This window comes from Diplotaxodon limnothrissa, linkage group LG2 (genome assembly GCF_057381915.1).
Source record: "Diplotaxodon limnothrissa isolate DT_005_m linkage group LG2, D_limnothrissa_male_GT1.1, whole genome shotgun sequence".
NCBI classification, from domain to species: Eukaryota; Metazoa; Chordata; class Actinopteri; order Cichliformes; family Cichlidae; genus Diplotaxodon; species Diplotaxodon limnothrissa.
The window spans coordinates 4384818-4409607 of record NC_140597.1 but is presented as its reverse complement, the minus strand read 5'-3'; the positions used below and the strand labels follow the sequence as shown (position 1 = coordinate 4409607).

The 24790-nt window shown below is 44.1% G+C and overlaps 1 protein-coding gene across 1 annotated transcript; it reads left to right on the top strand.

Annotated features, from left to right (window-relative positions):
• Positions 1-432: 432 nt before the first annotated feature.
• On the top strand, positions 433-24653 carry ctbp1 (C-terminal binding protein 1). The gene is made up of 11 exons (XM_085365947.1): positions 433-591; positions 8917-9071; positions 10672-10816; positions 15765-15868; positions 16243-16345; positions 16848-16972; positions 18345-18434; positions 18873-19003; positions 20237-20364; positions 20528-20642; positions 22021-24653. Exons 1-11 carry the CDS (start codon positions 552-554, stop codon positions 22214-22216), a joined length of 1332 nt encoding a protein of 443 aa, XP_085222073.1. The 5' UTR covers positions 433-551; the 3' UTR covers positions 22217-24653.
• Positions 24654-24790: the final 137 nt, after the last annotated feature.

Here is a 24790-nt window from a genome sequence, read left to right as displayed (position 1 = left end):
GCTTCAGCCTTGAAATTGCACAACTCTTCTTTCTTTCGTCTTTCCTCCTCCCTGTCGTCTTTCAGGAAACAAAAGATGAATTTTGGCCCGCGTTAGCTCCTCCCCATTCCTGCTCTCCCTATCGCTCTCTCTTTTTTTCTATGCTATATACCCCCCCGCCATCTCTTTTGCACTCTCCCGCTCTCATAAACGCAGCAGCTCTTGCAAACTGTGTGTGCTTCTTTTTTTGGTGACAGAGAGCTGGAAAGACAGAGAGATTTTCTGTATTAGAAAGTGAGAAAGGAAGGGGAGGGAGGTACCTAAAGACAGCGGGGAGGGAGGGGTAAGAGATAGAGAGAGCAGGCGAGCGAAGGGGACGGAAGGGAGGGGAGAGAGAGAGAGCGAAAAGAGGGGGAGCACATGTGTATGCTTGTCACTAAGGGGCTGGGAGAAGGACTAAGGGAAGCGAGGTAGCTGGCCACAGCCGCCATATGCTGACTGGATTCCTGTTCATGTCTGCTGTGTGAAGACTGTAGGTTTCTGTTGTGTGCTGGCCGGCTGGGGAACACACCATGGGAAGCTCACATCTCCTCAACAAAGGCATGCCTTTAGGTAAACAACCAGCACTCTGCTTTTATGTGGGAACTGCATATCACTGTGTGTGTGTATGAGTGTGTGTGTGCCAATATTTGTGAACTCAGTGTAGATTATTCTGCCTCCTTCTCCCCTCCCCCTTCTCTCTCTTCCTCTCCCTTTTTCCGTCTCCTCCTCCTCCTTCTCTTCTTAATTCACTCACACTGTTATCTTTTGTTTTTCCTTAATCGCTCAGCCGCTCTCATCACACAAGAATGGTTAGTCCTTTCTCTAAAGATCTGTGTGTGTGTGTGTTTGTGCGTGAGTGAGTGTATGTGCACGAAGAGGCAAATCTCTGCTATTGAAAGCTGCTTGAACACCTCTGTTTGCGGTGACAGAAATAGATCTCCCTCTCCTTCGAGGGCTAGCAAGGACATGACACATATTTGCCTTTCATTGTGCTTCTTTTAATGGAAAGTGGTTGCCTTCACTGAAGTGTGCGCACAATTTACGTGCAAGCACACTTACACACTCACAGACATAAAAGGGAACTAAAGTGACACACATATTCAAGTATAAACATGCATGCCCCCAGCCGGATTCACAGGTAATAGATGCACCTTATGATAGGGGCTGCAAAAGACTGTTCTAGAAAATGGGATCAAGGTAGGGCTGCTAGGAATAAGAAAGGGGTGGGAGGGGAGGAGGAAGAGGGGGGTCGGGTGTCGAGCAGGAGGATGAGGGTGTGAAGATAAACGATCATTCCCGTGTTATCGAGTTATTATATCAGCTAAATCTGCATTTGTGAATCCAGTTCTTCTTCAAAGAAAGCAGACATTATTTGATGTCATCAAGAGGCTGCAGGCTCTTTTTCCTGATGACATCAAAGATTAAAGTTGCAGCTATTATCTTACTACCCCCCCACCCTTTTTTTATTGCCCCTCGCTTTGGGCAGATATCTTCTCCACATCCACGCCGGCAGCTTGAGAATCCAAGGTCACAGGACTAAATGACTGTGGCTCAGCAAGGTTTGTCCTTTTCAAGACGCTCATGCACAAATCTCCACCAGTCAATAATCGTGACACTGATTGGGTCGTGGGGTCTGTTTCAGTGCACGGTGACAAGCACTGAACCTTTAAAGGGTGCTGTAAAATCAGCTTGCAGTTTCAGGTGATTGATTGATTCATCTTTCTGAAGGCAGGGGAGCCTCTGATCTCTGTGTTGTATCGTGTCTGAGCTGATTATGAAGGCCTAGATGAGTGACACCCCTCTAAAACCATGTTAAACCAGATCTGCTGGTAAAACACAAAAAATCGAATGTTGGTAAACGCATCCCATGAGGCCTTTACACTGTAAACACGACGGTTATAGTTCCAGGCAGTTTCCCACTGAGAGACGCCTAATGTCAAAGGCAAAAATCGAGGGAAACCGCTCATGTGGTGGCATGTTGTTAGTTTAGAGAAATCCAGAGTAATCTGATTACAAGTCACTACACATCTATGTTGGAATGTGAAATAAGGGCTCCAGTACCATTTCACACACTTATGAAAACAAATACAGGTTTTTTTATACTGCACTACTGCCATATAAAAGGCAGGAATCTCCTCAGGTGTAATTTACAGCACTTAGAAATCTATAAAGTGCTCAGCAAAGAGACTGTAGCACTAAGAGCCATTAAGATGCTTGGTCTATTATGTCAAATGCTTACAGAAAAATGACTGAACTAAAATGGGAATCAATAGTGAAAGATGTGCCAGTCAGAACTAATACATCTCACTCTTTTATTCAGTCAAGGTTAGCCTTATGTAATACTTGCTAGCTGCATTTGACAAGTTCGTTTTTTATTGAGAAGGGCTGTTCAAAGGGGGGAATGTGACTGAGACAAAGTGGCAAGATCAAAAGACGAGTACAGAAAAAACAAAACACAACAAAAAACCAACAGACCTACAATTTACCACCCCAAAACAACAGTTAGCAGGTAGGCTATAATTCAGCTATGGTAGGTAATTAGCAGCTTTGCATTATGATGAGTCCGTGCATACTCGTTATTAATTTATATGTCAACACTGTCAAGTGAGTCTGATTGGGGTAAAACCTGCAGATTAAATAACTTTTAAGATGATACCTGTAAAATGGCTTTAGCAGCCTCTTTAAAACGACCAAACAGCACTTTAAGCAGTTATTTTAGCTCAGCTCAAATAAACGGTGCAATGTGTGAAACTAAACCCTTTTTTCCTTTTGCTGGGAATACCCTTGAAACCGCTCAAACGCCCCCCTGCGGGTCCCCACACTTCAACAAACCCGTAATCTAAATGCAGTAAATGCTTCATAGCCTTAATAATCCATTACGGGGAGGCGTTTACACCAGAGTGTCCAAACTGACCCAATCCAATTGAAACTTCAAAGTGACTGTGATTTAAAAAAAATGTATATTAACAATTAATCCAATGTAACAGGCCAGCAGCCATACAATAATCCAGTTACAGCCTTATAAATGTATTTTTTTCCTCTAGTGCAAATACTGTTTAAGCCAGTACTTATAAACAGTTTATGAATTCCTGCAAACAAACAGTGGGTACTTGTGACATTCGTGGCAATCTGGAAATTGAACCCTAAGTCATGTCAAATTGAAAATGATTGACTTCACAATTGTAAAATAAATATTTTCCAGCAGAAATAGCTTCCAATAATAAATTATTTTTAACAATTACAATTTATTGATCTATTAAGCTAGTCTCTGGAATATTTAAAGTATAGGCACATAGCACAACTGGAACTATAGCCTGCCTCATCAAACTTTGAACTGGTTGCCATTACTGAGTTGCTGTCAAATGTTATTGCTGGTTTGCTGCTGGTGTCTTTCATTATGAGAACAAAGACCTGACAAACCTGAACTGCTTTGCTGACACCATACCTGCAAATGAGAGCCCTGCATGGTGATCGTTTCTATGTGTAAGCACCTGTGTGTGTCATACATCACTGTATATTAGTCATGTCCAAAAGCACTGACTGACGAGGCAAAAGTGTAATACCTGTGTTAGTGTGTAGGTGTGTGAGTCCATGAAAGAAGGAGGACCAGTGGTGATGGATATGTCTGTCTTCTTATTTTTCCTTCCTGGGAGTTGAAGTGGGGGTAGGGGGAGAAAGACGAAAGACAGAAACATCAAGCCACCCCTGAACACTTTGTTCCTGGATATTCACCCGCTTTTTAGCAATATAAATACAACTATTATACAAAGCACGCCTTTATGAATTGCTAGGGAGTTGTGCAGAGCGGGAGAAAAAAAGAAAAACGGCAAGGGAGATGAAGAAAGCCTGGGGAAGTGAGACTGAAATGAGAGATGGAGACCAAAAAATGAGGCAACATCAGATGAAGAGATGTTGAGACGAACACTGAAGGGGTGAGAAGGAGGATACGGGGGCTCTTGTGGTTGCTGCACGCCACAAGAGCCAGTAGCATTATAAATCAGCCATGCTGTGGCTCGATGATTGGTTTCTACGGCTGCAGGCGACTTGAGCGATCACAGGTGCCGACAGCGATGTCGTCCCCGCTTTTCTTCCTTTCCTTTTTCTCGCTCGCACAGTGAAAAATAAAAACACTTGATCTGCTGGAGCTGAATGTAGTCAGACGAGGAAAAGGAATGTGAAGATTTGTTTTTAAATATTGAAATGAAGAAAACGGGAACTATTCTTCTAACTATTCTTAGCTTATAGCTTAATAAATAAACTGTAACAATAGTTATGACCTTTTTTCAGCTGACTAATAGTTCAACACAGAGGAAGCCCTACAGATGCTTCGGAGCGGTTTACCCTTGTTACTAGAGTGCATGTTCTTGTGGGAAAAATCAGGTCCGCTGCAGCTTGTTTTGGCAGATCATTCTGCATCGAGGCTGGCCGACGTCCCGTTGACCTGTACGTTTAAAACGCATGAAATTAGCTGATCCTTTTAATTGTCTTTGTTGACTGACAGTGTGAAAACACGGTCTCCCTCCTCGGGGACAAAAATCCAGCTGTTCCTAAGAGCTGGTCAATGACAGCTGGATGCAGGCAGGCCGCAGGGCTTTCCCATTGGCTCTCGTGCTGCAGTCCCAGCAGTCACTGGCAGATGCTTTTTCAATTTCTAAATGTCAATCAAATGGCATTACCATCATTTTGCTACTTTGGGATGGAGCCTATTTTCATATCCATGATGTCATTTGATCTTGCCCCCCCTCCCCAGGCTCAACTGTTACTGTACAGATGGTTATTGTATTATAGTGAACAATGAACAAAACTTTCTTTGTTTTCGCTTTTCCCAAGTTGCAAATCACTACCACTGCTTTGCTGCGTTTACTCAAAATGTCTACTGTTCATGCTTGTGCATCTGAGTTAAAGAGTACTTGTTCAGAAATGCTGGATGGAAAAGCACGAGCAGAGCTGAAGCTCTGAGGCCTGTTTGCACCGTGAATGCCCCCAGCAGTCACCAAGCCCCGGGGCTACGGGAGAGGTAAAGACAGAGTGAGAGATTACTGGAGTATTTAATATAATGAGAGAGGGAAAGGAGAGGGATAAGCGTTTACAGTTAGGGAACTGGAAGTCTGGCCAATTATTTAATATAATGAAGGATTTAATGAGTGTTTAAAGTGACGGGAGAGCGAGAAAAATACCAGTAATAAAAAAAGACCAAGAAATAATGACCATTTGAGTTGGAGGATTAATATTTACAGGGCACTGCTGTGGTTTGTGAGTGTGGGGGAAGAGACAGAGACAGTGAATAAAGCAGTGTTTTATTGCCTAGTACTACTCAGCAGGCTGAAGTGCTGGTACTCCCAAGGTCATTCATGGGGCTGGAATGAGAGCTATTTCCTCCCTCAGTCTGACCAAGTGTGTGCTGGAGAAATGTCTGGAATCTCTGTAACCCCCCCCCATAAAAATAATACCAGAATGACAAGATTTCATGAAAATCCTGTCTGCTCAGTTACTACTACTTTTTCCATGTCAGTGCCAAAAACTGAGCAGCGCGGTGCCGTAATTCTTCTCGCTGCCGCTGTATTCCATTTTCTAAGCTATGCACCATAGATTTTATATTGATGTGTAAGTGCAGTGGCCTCCAGGCAAATCCTATTAGGTATAGCTGATGTTTTAGCAGGCCACATAAGGCACCATGTGCAAGATTTGAGTTTCACCTCACTGGACTGCTTCATCAGATCAAGTTTCATGCTGTAATCTGACAATGCAGATTTAAGAGACAATGCAGAAGTCGAGTGACGGGTCGCGCGATGTTGGGAGCTATTCTTTGTCGCCGTGCAGCTTCTGAGTGCTCTTGCTTTTCTTTTTTATCAGTGGAAGTATGAAGGAAATGCCCACATTAAACCAGGAGAACGTGCTGTGGGCAAAACTGAGGTGGAAACCAAGTTTTAGCTCACGTACAAGTAGCTGAGCTTCTGTTGTGGCTGCACGACAGCTTCATACCACATGAAACCAAAACTGAAACGTGTTTGAACACAACTGTTGGTGTTAAATTCCCGACAGCGAAGCGTCTCTCTATGTATTTTGTCATGCACTTATAGCGTGCTAGTTTAAAAATAACCACGCGACTATGCTGCTTTAAACAAAGGGAAAGTTAACGGTAGACGGATCAAACGAGACACAAACTGAACGCAGACCCCTTGTATCGGTTTTCTTAATATAGACTGTGAAAGCTTATTTTGTGTCACAGCAGAACTCTAATGGCTGCAGCCTAATGAGACGTACGAGCTGAAATGCAATGTACCGCTGCATACATTACTTCCTCATGCATGCACACCAGTGAAAACTGCTGCAAGTATGTGGGGGAGAAAGTCACAGAGTTTCAACCTTAATGACCTATTTACTTCCCACGGTGGGCCTTTCACATGAGAAAAAAATCATCATCCATCATCATACATACTTTTATAAATAGAAGTTAATTGGATGTTTTCCCCCAGTCTGCCCCTTTTCTCTTAATTATACAGTTACACTTATTTACTCCTAGTGGTTACAAATACAACACAGTCCTCATCTTGTAGTGAAGCAAATGGGAAAAAAAGATCAAAGCAGCAACCAGTTCCTGGCCAAATGTAATTAATGTTAAATGCAAATTTCCAGTGTTAACAGAAAGCCAACAAAGATTAAATAATCAAAACATCAGTGCTAAAGGTCAGGCTCAGACATCACTCCAAATCAAAGAGCAGAGGTGTCTCCCTGAACTGTTTTGCAGCAACATAAAACAGTCACACAGGAAGAAATCAATCCGCTGCAGGAAAGGTTGGGACACCGACTTCTCCAACAACAGGATGCAACCTCAAAAAACATGTTGCATTACTCAAAAGGTTTAATAAATTGGAAAGTCCCTTTATGTTTCAGTCATTCTGAAAGTTGCATTCATTCTGCTTCTTCCCCCCCGCCCCATGTTTCTGTCTTCAATAATCTGAAAAGCATGAACTCACTGTTTGAAGTAGAGAAACGCAGCCTTTAAGTACAAGAAAACAAGTAAACAGCAGCAAAACCCAAAATGACAATGAGCTTCAACTGGGCTCTCGGTGAAGCTGTAGCTGCCAGGAGAAGAGTGTTATTTTTTCAGATTTCTCAAACTAATTCATAAGTTAGGAGCTGCCAAACTTCTGTCCACAAGTACGGTTCTCAGGGATTCTTGGCATGCAAAGTATTGCGTAGACCCTAGAATCTTGATTTCGTTTAATTTAAATGACTGGTTTAATAACTTGGCTTCTTTTGCACGATGTTGGTAATGCAAATGGAAAACACGCTAAAACTCGGGGAAGGTCAATTGTGTATCCTTTGAGTTTTGAGTGGAATATTTTGAGTGAACTGACAGAGGAGGCTGCTTATTCGAGATGTCAGACTGCACATCTCAGATGGGGGGAAAAGTCAGCGATGAATGATGGGTTTGTCAGCATCAGCAAAAACAGGCATAACTCTGCACTTATTTCATCTGCAGTGTTTCAGAGGGCTGTCAAAACTTTACATGTCAAAAAATCCCAATTACACACACACACAGCCAGGACTTTCTTCAGAATCTGCATCTCTATGTCCCTCAGATGTCTTCTGTCTCAGGCTGTAAGGCCCTCAGTCATCTGGAATAATTATTCCATCGGTTATGTGGAAAGAGAAAGGGAGGGAAACGATGCAGGAAAATGCAGCAGGAAGGAATATTCAAGGAAAACTAATAAATCCACCTCCTATCAACCCCTGTTCTTGTTATAACTTCAACAAAGGCCCACTAGTGGGGTCATTTGGCATATCTTCATTGTTAAATACCATTTTTCCTCCTGTACAGCCCAGCAGCACTCTCAGGGTAATGGTTTAATCTTTAGGCATGATTTAATAAAACACCCTGCGGCAGGGGTGCAGGAGGAGTTCGCTGTAATTCGGTTATTGACAGATTTCAGTCGGATTTCAGAGACTCGCGTGGCAAACCGCTCTATCCCTTGCGAACTGTTGCACTTCCTTACGCACCTGCACGTTTACCCCTTTCAGCGATGTTTCGATGTTTTTCTATTTGCATTTTTCTTGTATATTTATAAAGAGACACTTGGTTTCATCCAAAATGTGCTGCACAATAAACAACTGAGATATAATCTAGTGCTTCAGGCTGCATGCCTAGTTATTTTCGTATCAACACCGCCCCATTTTTTCCAAGTAAGCAGCTCCCAAGATGCACTCTGAGTCCATGGGGATGAGCATTTACATTCAGTATATAAAGACTTGTGAACAGGCTGGAATAAAAAGTATTCTTCATTATCACAGGCTGTTGTTTTTCCTCATTATTAATAACACTAAATTCATATAGCAAGATTTGCCTTTTCAACGCTATTTTCTACTAGAATAGCTACGACACCCACCTCATCCATCTTCTAAATTACCGCCTGTTTCATAAAGTCAGCAAATTTAATCATAAGTCAGCAGTAATTAAGCAAAAACAGTGAAATATTTCAAAGTTATGAGGAGAAAAACAGCTGTGAAACATGACCTCACACAAGAGGAATTAGCTCCGCAACAGGCAGACAGCTGCTCCGAGAAACAGCTTTTTTTCCTCCACGCCTATTGTCACTGTTGGCATGGCAACCACCACCTCAGAACAGAAACATTATGGGATGCAGATACAGCCGCGGCCTCGTGTGTGCCTGGGACCTCATCCTTATTTTCACTTTAAAATTTCCTACACAAAAGTAAACGCTGGAAGTTTGAATGAAGTACAGAACAAGTATCCCCATTCCTTTTGTAGGAGATTTACACTGGTGGTGTTTCAGCACCACAGCCTACTTTTCCACCCATGTCTTCCCTGTCTTCTTTTCTTCTTTTGTTCTGCCGATCTGACTCTTTGTCCCTCACTTCTTGCGTTTTTAGGCATCAGGCCCCCCATTATGAACGGGCCCATGCATCCGCGCCCCCTGGTGGCGCTGCTGGACGGGCGAGACTGCACTGTGGAGATGCCCATCCTAAAAGACGTAGCAACTGTAGCGTTCTGTGACGCTCAGTCCACACAGGAGATCCACGAGAAGGTAACATGCTTGAAGTAACATGTACACATAAAGTGCAATAATAATTCTATAATTCTATCTGGATGTTTTTGTGTTTCAGCTAAACAGAAAAAAAAACAGGCAAAGTAAAGCGTTTGCTTTTACTAATTTTGCATATATGGATTAAACAGAAAGATAACCAAGTAGCTGACATGAAACTTGTCACCATGGGCTAAAGGAATAATGAAAGCAACGTCAACCAATTCAGAAACCAGTGATTTAAAACTCTCTTTTCATGCTTTCCTGACTTAATGATGCTGCCATATCTAATAGGCTTAGAATGCTTAAACAGATATGAATCGGTAAAGCAATGGCACCAAAAAGAAGATTTAATTTAAAGCTTTGAAATATAATACTGCCTAGCCCAAAAAGTCACCATCTGGATTTAGCTAAGAAACAGGTAACAATACACACACAATGTCAGAAGAACTCAAGGGATTACGACTAAACAGCTACACAGTCTTTAAAAAGTGAGGGTAATCGGAAAAAAAGGCTTCTTTTTGTCCCGAAGGATAAAGATTGTAGCGATGGAAAAAGTTCACGAGACTTGAGAAGCCCAGATTTACCCTGTTTCAGGGTGATGGGAATGAAGAGATGTGGATGAAGTGATTTACCCATCACGCCCAGTGCTTACCATACAAGTCTGTTGGGGCAGTGTTATGTCTGGGCTTCCTTCAGTTGGTCAGGTCTACATTCAGAAATGCTATGTGCTCAAAAAAAAAAATCAACTGAATATACCGAATGACGAGGTTTTTCCATCAGGATGACAAAGGCAGGATTCGCCAGACTCAGACTGAGAAGAGTGATTCAGGAAGCATGAGACATTATTTTCACACTGGCCACCACAGAGCAGAGACTCTAGCCTCAATGAGAAACGTTTAACCTAAGAGAAGAGTCTAAAGTTAAATAGATGATGTTAAAACAAAAGGGATGCACAAAAATCAAGTACAAACTTGAATGTGGGTCAGATTCTGCAACAGTCACTACGATTGTAAATGGGTTTGTATGTCTGGCAGGGTTATGTCTTGTACTGGGTGTCTGCCAGGCGCACCCTCTCTGTGAGCGCGCTCAGTAGGCCACAGTGTGGGAGAAGCAGATGGCACTCCCTCCCTCGCAATCCTTCTCTTGCTCTCTGTCTCTGGTTCTCTAATAAGCAGCCACCTCATTGTGTAATTAAAAGGGCTTCTTTACTGTAATTGAACCGCATGTCATTTTCATCCCCTCGCACATATGAACCAGGGGGCTGGCAACATTACAGAAAGATCACACCAATTAAAAGGTGTCGGCTCTGTAATGTATTCAATTCTATATGATAATCTTATTATCTGCTTCTGAGCCATTACGGTTATTGTCAGACAATAAGCTAGAAATGATTAAAAGTCACTGAGAATTCAGTGTGAATCGTATTAATTCTAATATTAGACAGTTCAGATAGATGCAGACACCTTATCTTAATTTATCTTAATCTTACTTCAAAAGGCAAAATATCAATGAAATGTAATTCTTAGGAAAAAAAGTTAATAATAATAATAATTTCTTATATGTTAACTTGCTCTATATGTTGTGTTGTGTGTGTTTCCAGGTCCTAAATGAAGCTGTAGGAGCGCTGATGTACCACACCATCACTCTAATGAGAGAAGACCTGGAGAAGTTTAAAGCGCTGCGTATCATCGTCCGAATCGGCAGCGGTTATGACAACATTGATATTAAATCTGCTGGAGAACTTGGTAGGAACATGCACACATACGTGCACATATTTGCATAATAGCAAAATAGTTCTTCCCAGCTGTTTCAGTGCTCTGTCTTAAAGACACAGGCAGAACTGGCACAGATTTTAATTTTCCTGTTAGTAATCTAACAAGAAAGAAGCGTCTCTGACAATTTGGTCTACTGTATTGTTGCAACAGCCAAGTTCGACTTTCTTGTTGCCAAACCTGTTTTACTGTCATGGTCCTGGGTCGTTGACCCAGCGTTTTGTGTTTTGTGATTATTTCCCTCTGTTCTAGTTATTCTGTGTCCTCCCCCCTTGTGTCCGGTTCGGGTTCTAGATTTCCTGTTTTGTTCTGAAAGTCTGTGTCTGTTGTCATTGTGTTCAGCTTGTGTCCTCCAGTCATCATGTGTATTCAGATCAGCTGTTCTTCCCTCCTGTGTGCGATTACCCGATTACCTTGTGTGTGTGTATATATAGTGGGTGTCGGTCTGTGTTCGTTGTCGGCTCGTCTGTGTTTCTTGGTATCCTGGTCCTTGGTCTGCGTCTCTCTGCTCCGCTCTCCGTTTTGTAAGATTTCAGGTTTGCTCTTTAGTTTCTCCCAGTTTAGGTTTCCGTTTGTAATTACTCGTGCTTCATTGCCTGTTTTTGCCACTACCACCCTGTAAATAAAACGTCATTCGTATCATCAGTTTGCTGCATTTTGGGTCCTCCTTTTCCTCCACACCACACGGCTCCCTCCCCCAGCCGTGACAGTACGAGCCGACCAAACATGGACCCAACGGCATCCGCACCTCCCGAGGAGCTTCGGGAGGAACTAATTGACTCTGTTTCCAGGTTGGTTAACCTATGGCTCAAGCATGAGGGGGAAGAGTGTCTCCGCGCTGTAGAAGCCAGGCTACAGCAGCTCATCTCTGCTCACTCCTGGCTGCTGGACTCTCTTCACCCGCTCGCACAGGACTTCATACTCAACGAACTGCACCTTCACCCACCAGCCGCTACCGCTTCCCAACTCAGCCCGGCGGCGAAGATTTTGCCCGGCCCGCCGGAGGTTTTGCCCGGCCCGCCGGAGGTTTTGCCCGGCCCGCCGGAGGTTTTGCCCGGCCCGCCGGAGGTTTTGCCCGGGAGGAAGCGACGATCGCGCCGTCGGCGCATCACCCCACAGCCGAAGACTAGGACTTTGGAACTGCCAGCTGTGGTGAGTGAAAAGGACCCTTTTTCTGTTTTGGACTGTGTGTCTGTTTATTCCGGGGCTGTGTTTTTTGAGTCGGCTGCCCTGCCGGTAGCTCAGTTAGCTGCCCAGCAGCCACTAGCTCAGTTAACCACTCAACCGTCACCCCCATTACAGTCACAGCCAGACCTATTAGACACTTGGTTACAATCCATAGCTCAGTCAATAGCTCAGTTGACAAGAGACTCATCCGCCTTATTATCACCTATTCAGCCATCGTTGTCACCAACTCCTCCTGCACAACAAGTTAAGTCCATCCAACCCGGAAAGAACTATTTTTCACCTGTTCATGTCAAGCAGAGAGACACACCACATAATATTGTAATCAGTCCTCAAAAGCTGGCCAGCCCAGAGACTGTGACACACTCCAGGGCCTCCCCAGAGGCTGGGTCCCAGCCCCCGGCCGACTCTGGACCCCTAGAGATTAAGAAGCCAGCTGAGGACTGTATCCGGCTGTCGCTGCCCGAGCTGGGTCAATGCTCTGTGCAGCTGCAGTCTGCCTTGTGTTTGCCAGAGGCCCGTGTGCCTGCTGGTTCTGACCCGTACCTGCCAGAGGCCCGTGTGCCTGCTGGTTCTGACCCGTACCTGCCAGAGGCCCGTGTGCCTGCTGGTTCTGAACTGTGCCTGCCAGAGGCCCGTGCGCCTACTGGTTCTGAACTGTGCCTGCCAGAGGCCCGTGTGCCTGCTGGTTCTGAACTGTGCCTGCCAGAGGCCCGTGCGCCTACTGGTTCTGAACTGTGCCTGCCAGAGGCCCGTGCGCCTACTGGTTCTGACCTGTGTGTTCCAGGGGCCCCGGTGCCCACTGGTCCAGAGACTGTTTTCGCTGGGGGGCCCGAGGAGCCCGTCCAGCCTCCTGCTTCGCCTGCTGGGGGGCCCGAGGAGCCCGTCCAGCCTCCTGCCTCGTCAGCTGGGGGGCCCGAGGAGCCCGCCCAGCTTCCTGTCTCGTCAGCTGGAGGTTCAGGAGAACCTAGCCAGCCTCCTGCCTCGTCAGCTGGAGGGCCCGAGGAGCCCGTCCAGCTGCCAACTGCAGCCTCATCATCCTCGCCAGCTGCAGCCTCCGAGCCTTCATCCTGGCCCGGCTGCAGCATCGTCATCTGCCTCGCCTGGCCCGGCTGCAGCATCGTCATCTGCCTCGCCTGGCCCGGCTGCAGCCTCGTCATCTGCCTCGCCTGGCCCGGCCTCGTCATCTGCCTCGCCTGGCCCGGCCTCGTCATCTGCCTCGCCTGGCCCGGCCTCGTCATCTGCCTCGCCTGGCCCGGCCTCTGCTTCAGCCTCGTCATCTGCCTCGCCTGGTCCGGCCTCTGCTTCAGCCTCGTCATCTGCCTCGCCTGGTCCGGCCTCTGCTTCAGCCTCGTCATCTGCCTCGCCTGGTCCGGCCTCTGCTTCAGCCTCGTCATCTGCCTCGCCTGGTCCGGCCTCTGCTTCAGCCTCGTCATCTGCCTCGCCTGGTCCGGCCTCTGCTTCAGCCTCGTCATCTGCCTCGCCTGGTCCGGCCTCTGCTTCAGCCTCGTCATCTGCCTCGCCTGGTCCGGCCTCTGCTTCAGCCTCGTCTGGTCCGGCCTCCGCTTCAGCTTCAGCCGCGCCTGGTCCGGCCTCCGCTTCAGCTTCAGCCGCGCCTGGTCCGGCCTCCGCTTCAGCTTCAGCCGCGCCTGGACCAGCCGCTGCTTCGGTCTCGTCTGGTGCTGCGACGGCCACGCCACCTTCGGGTCCCGAACTGCCGCCTCGACATCGGCGGTCAGCCTCCTGCCTCGTCAGCTGGGGGGCCCGAGGAGCCCGCCCAGCTTCCTGTCTCGCCAGCTGGATGGCCCGAGGAGCCCGATGACGCTGGTGGAGCGTCATCGTCAATATGGACGACCTCCTAGACGCCGCCGCTGCCTTCCGCGCGGTCGGCCTCCAGACTTGTGTCATCGTCGCCATTGCTGTCCACACGGTCGGCCGCCTGAACGGTTTCCTCGTCGCCGCCGTTGCTGTCCGCACGGTCGGCCGCCTGAACGGTTTCCCCGTCGCCGCCGCTGCCGTGTGCACGGTCGGCCCCCTGAACTGCCTCCACTCCGCCACCGCTGCCTTCCGCTCGGTCGGCTTATGGATCTACGTCGCCGACGTGGCCGGCCTCAGAAGATGAACTGTCCTGGACTTCTGAGTTGTCAGCCTCCGGGCCGGCCTCCTGAACTGTGTTTTGTTCTCGTGCTCCAGCATGTGTGTTTTTGTTTTGGACAATTCTCTCGGTTCGCTGGAGCTTGTGTTGGTCCCTCCGTCCTGGGCCCCCGCCGCCCGCCCTGGGTTGGTCGTCTGTTTTTGTTTTGGGCTGTCTGGAGCCAGCCCTTGGAGGGGGGGTACTGTCATGGTCCTGGGTCGTTGACCCAGCGTTTTGTGTTTTGTGATTATTTCCCTCTGTTCTAGTTATTCTGTGTCCTCCCCCCTTGTGTCCGGTTCGGGTTCTAGATTTCCTGTTTTGTTCTGAAAGTCTGTGTCTGTTGTCATTGTGTTCAGCTTGTGTCCTCCAGTCATCATGTGTATTCAGATCAGCTGTTCTTCCCTCCTGTGTGCGATTACCCGATTACCTTGTGTGTGTGTGTGTGTGTGTATATATAGTGGGTGTCGGTCTGTGTTCGTTGTCGGCTCGTCTGTGTTTCTTGGTATCCTGGTCCTTGGTCTGCGTCTCTCTGCTCCGCTCTCCGTTTTGTAAGATTTCAGGTTTGCTCTTTAGTTTCTCCCAGTTTAGGTTTCCGTTTGTAATTACTCGTGCTTCATTGCCTGTTTTTGCCACTACCACCCTGTAAATAAAACGTCATTCGTATCATCAGTTTGCTGCATTTTGGGTCCTCCTTTTCCTCCACACCACACGGCTCCCTCCCCCAGCCGTGACATTTACTTGTTCAGCTTCTTATTATATTTTATGTTTTAAAATACTTAAGATGAGCATTGGCGTATGAATTTATTATTCAATAAAAAACGATCCAGTCTTTGGTATGACCCACTGTCTCTCCTATGTGAGGGGGGGAGTGGCCTCATTTAGTAAAGAGATGCTTTTTCCAAAATTAACCACAAATTTCATCACACTTATGCTGTTCCTTACTTTCTATTGTAAATTTACTCTTGCAGCTATGGATGTTAACTTTTGATGTGTCCAAAATTTTAAATAAAAAAGACAAAGTTTTTTGCATGCTTTGGGAACAGATCTTGCTATAAACACAGAAGTAACACCCACCTTGTGTTTAAACCTTTTGTTTTTGCGGAACAGCCAATCACAAGAATCCTGGCTTAAAGAGTGTGAGAAGTGAGCCAGATCTGTAAAGACATTTTCGAAATTAGAACAATAGGGCCCCTTTAAATACATTTTTTAAAGTAATTTAATATATGAAACACGAAAAAGTCGACTGTAAGCTGTGTAAATGCATGACCTAAACATTAAGTCAAATTTTAAGCTTCCTAGCTACCAGTTCCTGTTGCCATGTTTGCAAAAAATCTGTAATAGAAAAAAGGAGAACTTTTTTTAAAACTCAGTTTGCTCCTGCAACAGCCTGAACTTTACTAACTTCCCTTATCTTCTTCTACCGAGAGCCTCTTCCATTTTAAAGTGTCGAGTAGTTTTGTATTTTGCACAGGAAAAAAAAAAAACTGCTGACACCTTCAGCTCGTACTTCCCCACAAAAATAGCTTTCACCAAACGTCATTTCTCTCTCAAAATGGTTTTTAAAAGCTATTACCAATCCTTATCTGCTTTCTGGTCCAACAGGCATAGCTGTTTGTAATATGCCAGCCGCCTCCGTGGAGGAAACGGCAGACTCCACGCTGTGTCACATCCTCACCTTGTACCGACGCACCACCTGGCTGCATCAGGTTTGTAGCTCCGTGTGGCTGATAAAAGAGTCTCAAATTAAATGGATTTAAGCGACTTATTTTAAATGTCTTGGTTAGTGGTGTGCATTCGGTTATCACAATTTTAGTTTCGACAGTTACTAATCAGAAAAATTGAAACGTTCATTCATTTTCTTTAGAATGTGGCTGTATTTGAAAGACGTTGATGTAAGATGTAGAAGGTACAGTAAAATGATTTGTTCCTCAAATCATTATTTAGACTTATCACCTGAAACGACTTAGACTTTGGTCATTGAGTCCAGATATTATGATGTATGGCTGGATCATGTTCAACTGTAACGTTTGTGTGCTCTGCCTTGTATATGCGTGTAATAACTAATTGGTATTCGTGCCAGGCTCTGCGGGAGGGGACCCGTGTTCAGAGTGTGGAACAGATCCGTGAGGTGGCATCGGGAGCAGCGAGGATCAGAGGAGAGACCCTGGGACTCATCGGGCTCGGTGAGTAACAACAAAGACGAACGTATGTGAAGCAGAGCTCAGCAATACACACCGAGGTCAGCATGCTGAGGTGCTCACAGTGATCATACTAACACGCAGGTACAATGTTTGGTCAGCTGGTCAGAATGTGCTGTCTGTTTGTTTTTACATTTCCAGTGATCGAACATTTGTTCTGTCGTTTCTAGTTTTGTCCTTAGCTCTGCTAAATTGGCTTCGCAAGGGGTTACTGCCAATAAAATATAAGCGGATTAACCAGAAGCAATGCAAATCTCTTCCATGTACATTCTAAAGGGTTTTTCCAGTAATAATGAGCAAACGTGGGTAGCAGTCAGAGAATCGCAGTATGTAATTTGTGCTAGCAAAAGACAAAAAGCGGAATATTAGATGCACGTGGATATAGTCTAGATATATAGGTTTTATATGTTTGCAGTTTTTCTAATGCCCCTGCATGAGTATTGATGTTAATGTAATTCCACGCCCGCGGGTATTCCTGTGTTTCTAGGTCGAGTGGGCCAGGCTGTAGCCCTGCGAGCCAAGGCCTTTGGCTTCAGTGTGATTTTCTATGACCCTTATTTGGCTGACGGTGTAGAAAGATCCCTGGGATTACAAAGGGTCACCACACTACAGGTAAAACACACACTTGTGAAACCATTTTATATTTTAAACATCAGCCTCTTTTCACTTTTGTCAGCTCTTCTGTATAATAGAAAAAAACCCCAAAACATCTTTTAACAGTTTATTTTCCATGGAGTCATTATTTTCAAACGGTAACTCCATCACTGTTTATGCTGTGGAAGCACAAACAGGGTACTCCTGTCTGAACGCAGATAGAAAAAATAAGCTCCGCCTAGATTTTACCATGTGCACGTCACCTTACTCCTCAACCATTTGAGAGAAAATCGAAATGGTTAATGAAAGATTAGAATGATTATTCTGATTGATTATTATCTGATTGATATATAATGATTATTTTTTTTACAAATTTTGGAGCCAAAGTTACAATAAAAGTCCATTAGTCCTGTGTGAATCTTGATCAATAGAAAGTTAAACTCATAGGCAGCCTTTTCATACCTCTGCATCCTTGACATCTACAGGCATCGGTCGTATACACTATGTGACACTGAGACCATAAAAGAAGTGAAAGCTAATTAAATTCCACAGCTAATTTGATTTTGAGTGGATTTAAGGGCTACGTTTAATGAAAAATTGCAATGGCTTGTGAGTTACTACTGAGAATCAGATTTTAAGGGGGACGTGCTATGCTCATTTCCATCTGCATATTTGCATGTTTTCACTGATTTTCACAAGAAAGAATCCTTATTTATACATATACACTAATACTAATATATACATATATTTACTTATACTTACCTATACTTATACTGGGCTTTGGTGTATCTCCTCAGTTCATGCTTTGTGTGATACAGGCAGTTTTAGCTCTTTTTCCTTTAACTTTATTCTGACTGCCTGCCCCTAACTAACATGTGAGCACGACCCCTGAGCCCAGCTCTGACCGTATAAAGGCTATTGTTGACAACATAGAGACCCAACAGTGCCAAAAATTGGTAGAAAGCCAGTGTTTAGATCAATGTGAAGCTATAGCTGTCACAGTATGCACATGACAGAACATGAGGAGAAGCAGAGCAAAATGCTTTGCACAAATATCAGCAAAGCACCTGTCACACAACAATGCTCACCTGGCGTGTGTGCCAAAAACAATTTCCACTCAGCTCGTATTTAACCAATAAGAGCTCATCACTAGCACAGCATTTAAATGGATTCAGACTAAATCCTCTTTTTACAGGGAAACAAATCCTTTGTCTCCAATTCTCTTTGCTGACGAGAATGCTTTCTCCACAATCCGCCGTGACAAATAGGCATTTATTGCAATGGTGCTGTGACCACTGTGTGTGGAAAAGTAACAGTAACTGTCGTCTGGACCTGGTTCAACATTTCTGTTGGGATTGGGATTAAGTGGCTCCTTTTTTCTCTTCCTCAGGATCTGCTCTTCCACTCTGACTGTGTGTCTCTGCACTGCAGCCTCAACGAACACAACCACCACCTGATCAATGACTTCACCATCAAACAGGTAAAGATCGGCATTCGCACTCATCGCCCAACACACGCGACACTGAGCAGGTACACTGAAGCATAAATGATTTCTTTGGCCTCAAATCAACTACTGAGTCCCATAGCCATAAATATTAAAGAGCCTACACCCAGGGAAGCCCACCATTTTACAGATTAATGAGGTTCTGTACCACGTCTGAAGGACTATCAGATATTGGCTTTTCTCCTTAAAGGATTTTAGCTTTAAACACTTCTACCCTAACTGGGAGAGGATAAGTGAAAAGACAATTGCTCAGTGTAGGCCTATAAAATATTACTGGAAATTCTGCACTGTGAGCAGAAAATGTGATTTCTTTTTTATTAGCTTTACTGAAAGGGATTTGTTTCATATTTAATATCACAGAGTCTTTATGTACAGGGGCCCCGATCTTAAAATGTGTGTGTGTGTGTGTTAAAGATGCGTCAGGGGGCGTTTCTGGTGAACACAGCAAGGGGGGGTCTGGTGGATGAGAAGGCTCTGGCTCAGGCCTTGAAGGAGGGAAGGATACGTGGAGCTGCCCTGGATGTTCATGAGTCAGAGCCTTTCAGGTAACCTCCTGTTTTAACTGCTAGCTATATTTGACTTTATCGTTAATGAATTCATGAATTATTCCATCAGTGCTACTGGCCACTTTATTAGGTATGTAGTCAACTGCTGGTTAATGCAAATATCTAATCGGCTAATCGTATGGCAGCAACTCAGTCAAGGCAACCATCAGAATGTTAAAGAAAGATGATTTAACTGATTTTGAACATGGCATGGTTTTGGTGCCCGTATTTCAGAAACCGCTGATCCGCTGGGATTTCACACAACCATCTGTAAGGCTGACAGAAAATAGAAAAAGAGAAAAAAAATCTATTAAGTGGTAGTTTTCTGCGAGAAAATGGCTGGTTGATACCAGAGGTCAGAGGTCAATGGCCAGACTGCTTTGAGCTGATAGGATGATAACAGTAATCTCAACTAACGACTCAGCGCAACCAATGTATGCAGAAGGACGTCTCTAAATGCACAACCCATTGAAACTTGAATCAGATGGCCTACAGTAGCAGAAGGAGAACAGGACACTGAGGCTAAAACTCACAACGGTTCACCAAAATTGGATAATAGAAGATAATAGAAGATAATAGAAGGTTTGATGAGTCTCAATTTCTGCTGCAGTCTTTAGATGGTAGGGTCAGGCTTTGAAAGCATGGATCCGCCCTACCCTGTATTGGAGTGGGGAATATTTTCTTGGCACACTTTAGGCCCTTGCTGTCAAGTGAGCATCATTTGAAAGCCATTACCTAGCTGAGCATTGTTGCCTACCCTCTCTAGCCTATCGTGACCACAGTGTACCCATCTTCTGATGACTGCTTCCAGCAGCACAACACACCATGTCACGAAACTCAAATAATGTCAAACTGGTTTTTTTTTTAACATAGCGATCAGTTCAAGTCCTCAAATAACCTCCATAGTCAGCAGATGTTCATCCAATATTACTCCTTAGAGATGTGATAGAACGGGAGATCTGCATCATGGATTGGCAGCTGATAAATCTGCACGATGGTTTCATATCTTATGGACCAAAATCATTGTTGAATATTTGCAGCATCTTACTTCACTTCCATGAAGAATTAGGGGCAGTTTACAGGAATGTTTACTAATTTTATAATATCATGGTATTCAATGACATTTGTGCCACAGCATAGGTCATCAATAAACACAAAACAAAAGCCTTTTGTGGTGCACAAAATCATTTTTGCTGCAGCTCAGAGTGATTGTACTGCTTGTGTATTTGTCAGTTTCAGTCAGGGTCCGCTCAAAGATGCCCCCAATCTCATTTGCACACCACACGCTGCCTGGTACAGCGAACAGGCATCACTGGAAATGCGAGAGGAAGCAGCCAGGGAGATCCGAAGAGCTGTGACAGGTAGTGCACACACACGGTCACAGAAACACAAACTTTAGCAGACAGCATGATTTCTGATGAAAAAAGCCCAAAAAGTGGTATTTTAAGGAATTCCATGCTTCCTGTCGAGGAATTTTAAGGGCCTTCTTTCCTTTTCTTCTATCCTATTTTTCTTTTCTTTAAGGTCGCATCCCAGACAGTCTAAAGAACTGCGTCAATAAAGAGTTCCTCACCCAGAACAACCACTGGGCAGGTGTTGACCCAGCTACCGTCCACCCTGAGCTCAATGGGGCATACAGGTATCAACCAGCAATTACTTGACTGGGTTTTTAGTTGTTCCTTCTTTTGGCATATTTCTACATATTTTCCAACTATATGGAAACCTTAACCCTTAAGCTTTCAGGGTAAAAGAGCTACAATCATCAGTTGATGTTTGTTTTGGTCTTTCAAATGTACTCGAGCTTTAAAGGAGCATGTTGCTGCCCTGTTGACTTCCAGTCTGTTAGTACTCGCAGATGTGATGACAGCTCTGACTATACACGATAAGAGAGGTCGCACGGCAGTCTATAATTATACTGATGGGTAGACAGCGTCGCTGCCTGCCATGAGGAATTCAGCCAGGCAATGTCAGCACAACAAAACACTGGCTGCTGGGGTATTGAAAAGTGCTTGCAGGGTGTATCACATCCTGAAATAGCAACACAGTTCAGCTTACCAAACACTGCACTACATCTACTACGCAAAGCACTGTTTGGTGATGTGAAGAAGGTAATGAATATCCCACTTATAATTATTAGTTTATATTCAAATCAGATTTCTGCAAACCACAAAAAATGGAGGCCAAATTTCTGTACGTACAGCAAATCTAAATATTCCACAGCGACACACAATAATCAAACATGCTGTCGTAATCGGAAGTAGTGTCAAGTGTCCATGGGGTTTTTAAGTGGTCTTTAATGTTTAACATGTGGACATGGTTATGTCTAGGGCTGTGTGATATGACCAAAATCTCATGTCCCGATATAAGAATTCTATCGTCCGATAACGATATAAATCACAAAAATGTAACATTTTCTGTAAATTCTGTGAATCTCGGGCAGCTCGACTTGCATGAAGTGTTTCCAGCTGCGCGTCATGTAGCTGGAGTCGAGTGTTTTAACCGATACATGAAACGATACATTTTTAGACATAAGTTGCCGTAAACAGTTTATTTTGCGACACCACGAAACAAACGATAGCGTAAAATGAAACGATAGACGTTTTTATATCGTCATCCGATATATATCGTTATATCGAACAGCCCTAGTTATGTCACTCTTTTATCATTTATGCGATTCCTGTTTTTATCCATTCTAAGATGTTTAGTGTTTAGCTTTGTTTTTGTTGAGTGCTTGAACTGAATAACCACCTTGGTGGGGGTGTCCTCTTGGAGCTGGACCTTAGATTTACTGACCCACCCTGTAATCATGTGAGTCATCGAAGGTCATATGACCCAAGGTGTGGGTTATTACTGTCAAGTAAGGTGTGAATCCTTTCTAAGACACTACCCTGTGAGTTATTAAGGTTGCATAAGTGAATTTACAAAATGCCTTTAATCATATTAGTTTAACTGCATTTAAGATGACTCAGTTCTTATTCTCTCAGATTTTATTCTCTCCCCATGTCTGTTACCACCAGGTATCCCCCAGGAGTAGTGAACTTGCCATCTGGCGGCCTCCCTCCCCCTGTTGAAGGCATTGTACAGAGCGCCGTGCCAATCGCGCACACCCTTCCGCCCGCCGTCACACACCCTCCTCACGCCCCGTCTCCCGGACAGAACACAGTGAAGCCACCAGAGGGCGACAGAGAGCAGCATCCAAATGACCAGCTGTAGCCCCTCCACAAACACAAAACACACACGTTCCCGTGTTGTCTAGTGACTGGTGGTGGTTGGCACAGCAACCGGTGTCATTGCGATAAGTTCTCTAGTGACAATTGTTATCAGGTTTGGTGTCAGATTGACCGGTTGACGTCCCAATTACAATCAATTCAAGAACTCTCTGGCAACTGGTTTCCAACAGCCGGTTCACACTCCAAAGAGGAAGACAAGGAAGGTGGTGATGAATTAAAGAGCAAGGCAGCTGTCTGCTGCCCCGACCAGAAGTTGGTCTTCCGATCGCTGGATGATCTTCAGATTCTGTGCCAGAAGTAAATAAAAAAAACAACAACATAACAATAACTATCTGTTGATTTGGGAAAAAAACTAGGATCAAATTCCTCTGTCTTAGACTGTAGTGTGTCCAAAGTTAGAGGGGCGGGGTTTATGTCTTTCTCTCTTTTCTGTGTCTTTTCCTTAGTTTGATGTACAAGCAAAGTTAGTAGGTTATAAAATGAATGTAACCTGTCTGTGTACAGTTTTAGACTTAAAGCAAGAAGATACTGATATTTGTATTCGAGTCTTAACAAAAGCAAAAGTGATCTCTCTATGTAGCTGAACCAGTTGGAGAATACAATATCCGTTTTTATTTTATTTTAATGTCCCCAAATTAGCAAGCCCCCCCAAAAAGAGGCAGCTTTTTGCACACCATCTCAGGAGAGTAAGTTTCCGCAGTTGGTATATTAGTTATTTTTTGTTTCTTTTTGTTCTTTTTTTTTAGTTTTGTTTTATAAATTCTTTTTTCATGCCACTTAGTGCTTTTGTTTTTCTACCTGCTTGCCTTTTCGTGTCCCGCTACATTAGAAAAAGAACTTTAACAAGAGCTAAAGTTGAACTGATGTTTGCTTTTGTTAGTTATGTTTAAGGGGCATGTGACTTTGCTCTTGGGACTTGTCTAAATGCTTGACCGAAATCAAGAGGGTTGTGGGAGGAAAGGCTGCAAGAAAGCGGTAAAATGGTATGCCAAGGCTGGGAACTTATCTCCTTGTCTCTATTAATATATATGTCGACAAAATGATGCACTGAGAGCTTGTAGCAGACCGCACTTTGAGAAACAAGGATGTTTATCTTGTCCTGTCTAATGATACAACAGTACCCCTATTACACACAGTAAATGTGCAGGTCATGGAGCATGAACAGTTTGATGAATCACTGAGTCATGGTTCATCATGCTGCAAAGTCAGTATATTACTGAAGTTGCCCTTGCAGATATAGATCTCTCCAATCAGCCCGAAGAGTTGCAAAACACTCAACTTTCCATTTGAAGTTTTAAACTCACTCCCAGATGTCACATCTAGTTAAGCAAAGTTAACGTTTACTGACAGATGAGAAACAGTCATGCGCATGAACTTGAATCAAATGAAATCTTCATACTGTTTAGGACATTTTAAAATTCAAAGCAAAGTCAGTAAATAAAATAAAAATCTCATTTATCCAGACTACTATCCCTTTAACATTTCAAGATGGGTCCTTCCTTGAGTATACCGTTTAGCCACTCTCTGTGGCCTCCGTGTCTATGTGTACATATGGTGTTCTGCCTGCCTGTGTCAATGTGAGTTGGTTGTATCTGTGTCTAAAAAAGCAGCACTGGGAGGAGGGGTGGTGGCTTGTGCTCTCCACAAACATCAATACAAAGACTGCCATTAACAAAATACTTAATACGAAACTATAAACACCTGAAATTGAAACTGATTCCAAACTTAGCCTAGCAATCTCTCAGAAATTAAATCTCTTACAGGTTACATTCCCACATAACAAGAAGAGTACAGTGTCATGCAAGCGTAAAACTCTGCCAAACCCTTTTCTCGCGTGCTGATGTTAACCAGCCATCTGAGTGAAGGTGCTTTCTGATCCCCTCCTACCAGCAGCTGAGTAGTAAAAAAACAGTTTACTGTTGCCTACCTGGTCTTCTTCATGGTTAGGTAGTAAGCGTAGCAATCAGGGATGGAAATTTTGCCAGCGATATCTGAAAGGGGCGCCTCATACTGAAGGTACTGCCAGGCTAGAGCCCCAAAATCCTCAACATCATGCTGAACTGTTTTGAACTTGAATCTTAAACAAGATGCCATTCTTTTTCTGTGGACGAAAGTCTTCTGCTTGTTTCTTTCTAAAACAAACTGCGAGCATTCCTTTATTAAAATGATGGGCGCCACATCAGATGAGCTTTTTAAGTGTCGAGGTGCTCCTTGAATTTCCATCCCTGGTAGTAACACACAGTCCACTGTTGCCTACCTTGGTCCCCTTTATGGTAAAGTAGTAGGCGTAGCAATATACAGTATACATAATCTATATTCTACAGTAAATATCATTATTTTTGGTCAAAACTGACAACCTGACAAAGATACGTTTGTGACTGTATGCATTTGTATGAATTATTTTAAAAGAAATAAACTGTGGAAAGGTGATGGTTGCTTCCTTAATGCCAATGTGTTTGGTTTTAAGGGGAAGTTATGAGTATGTACAAGAGTATGAGAGAATTTCTGATTTAAAGTAAGCATGAATTTTGGTAAATTTACCAAGAAAAAAAACGAT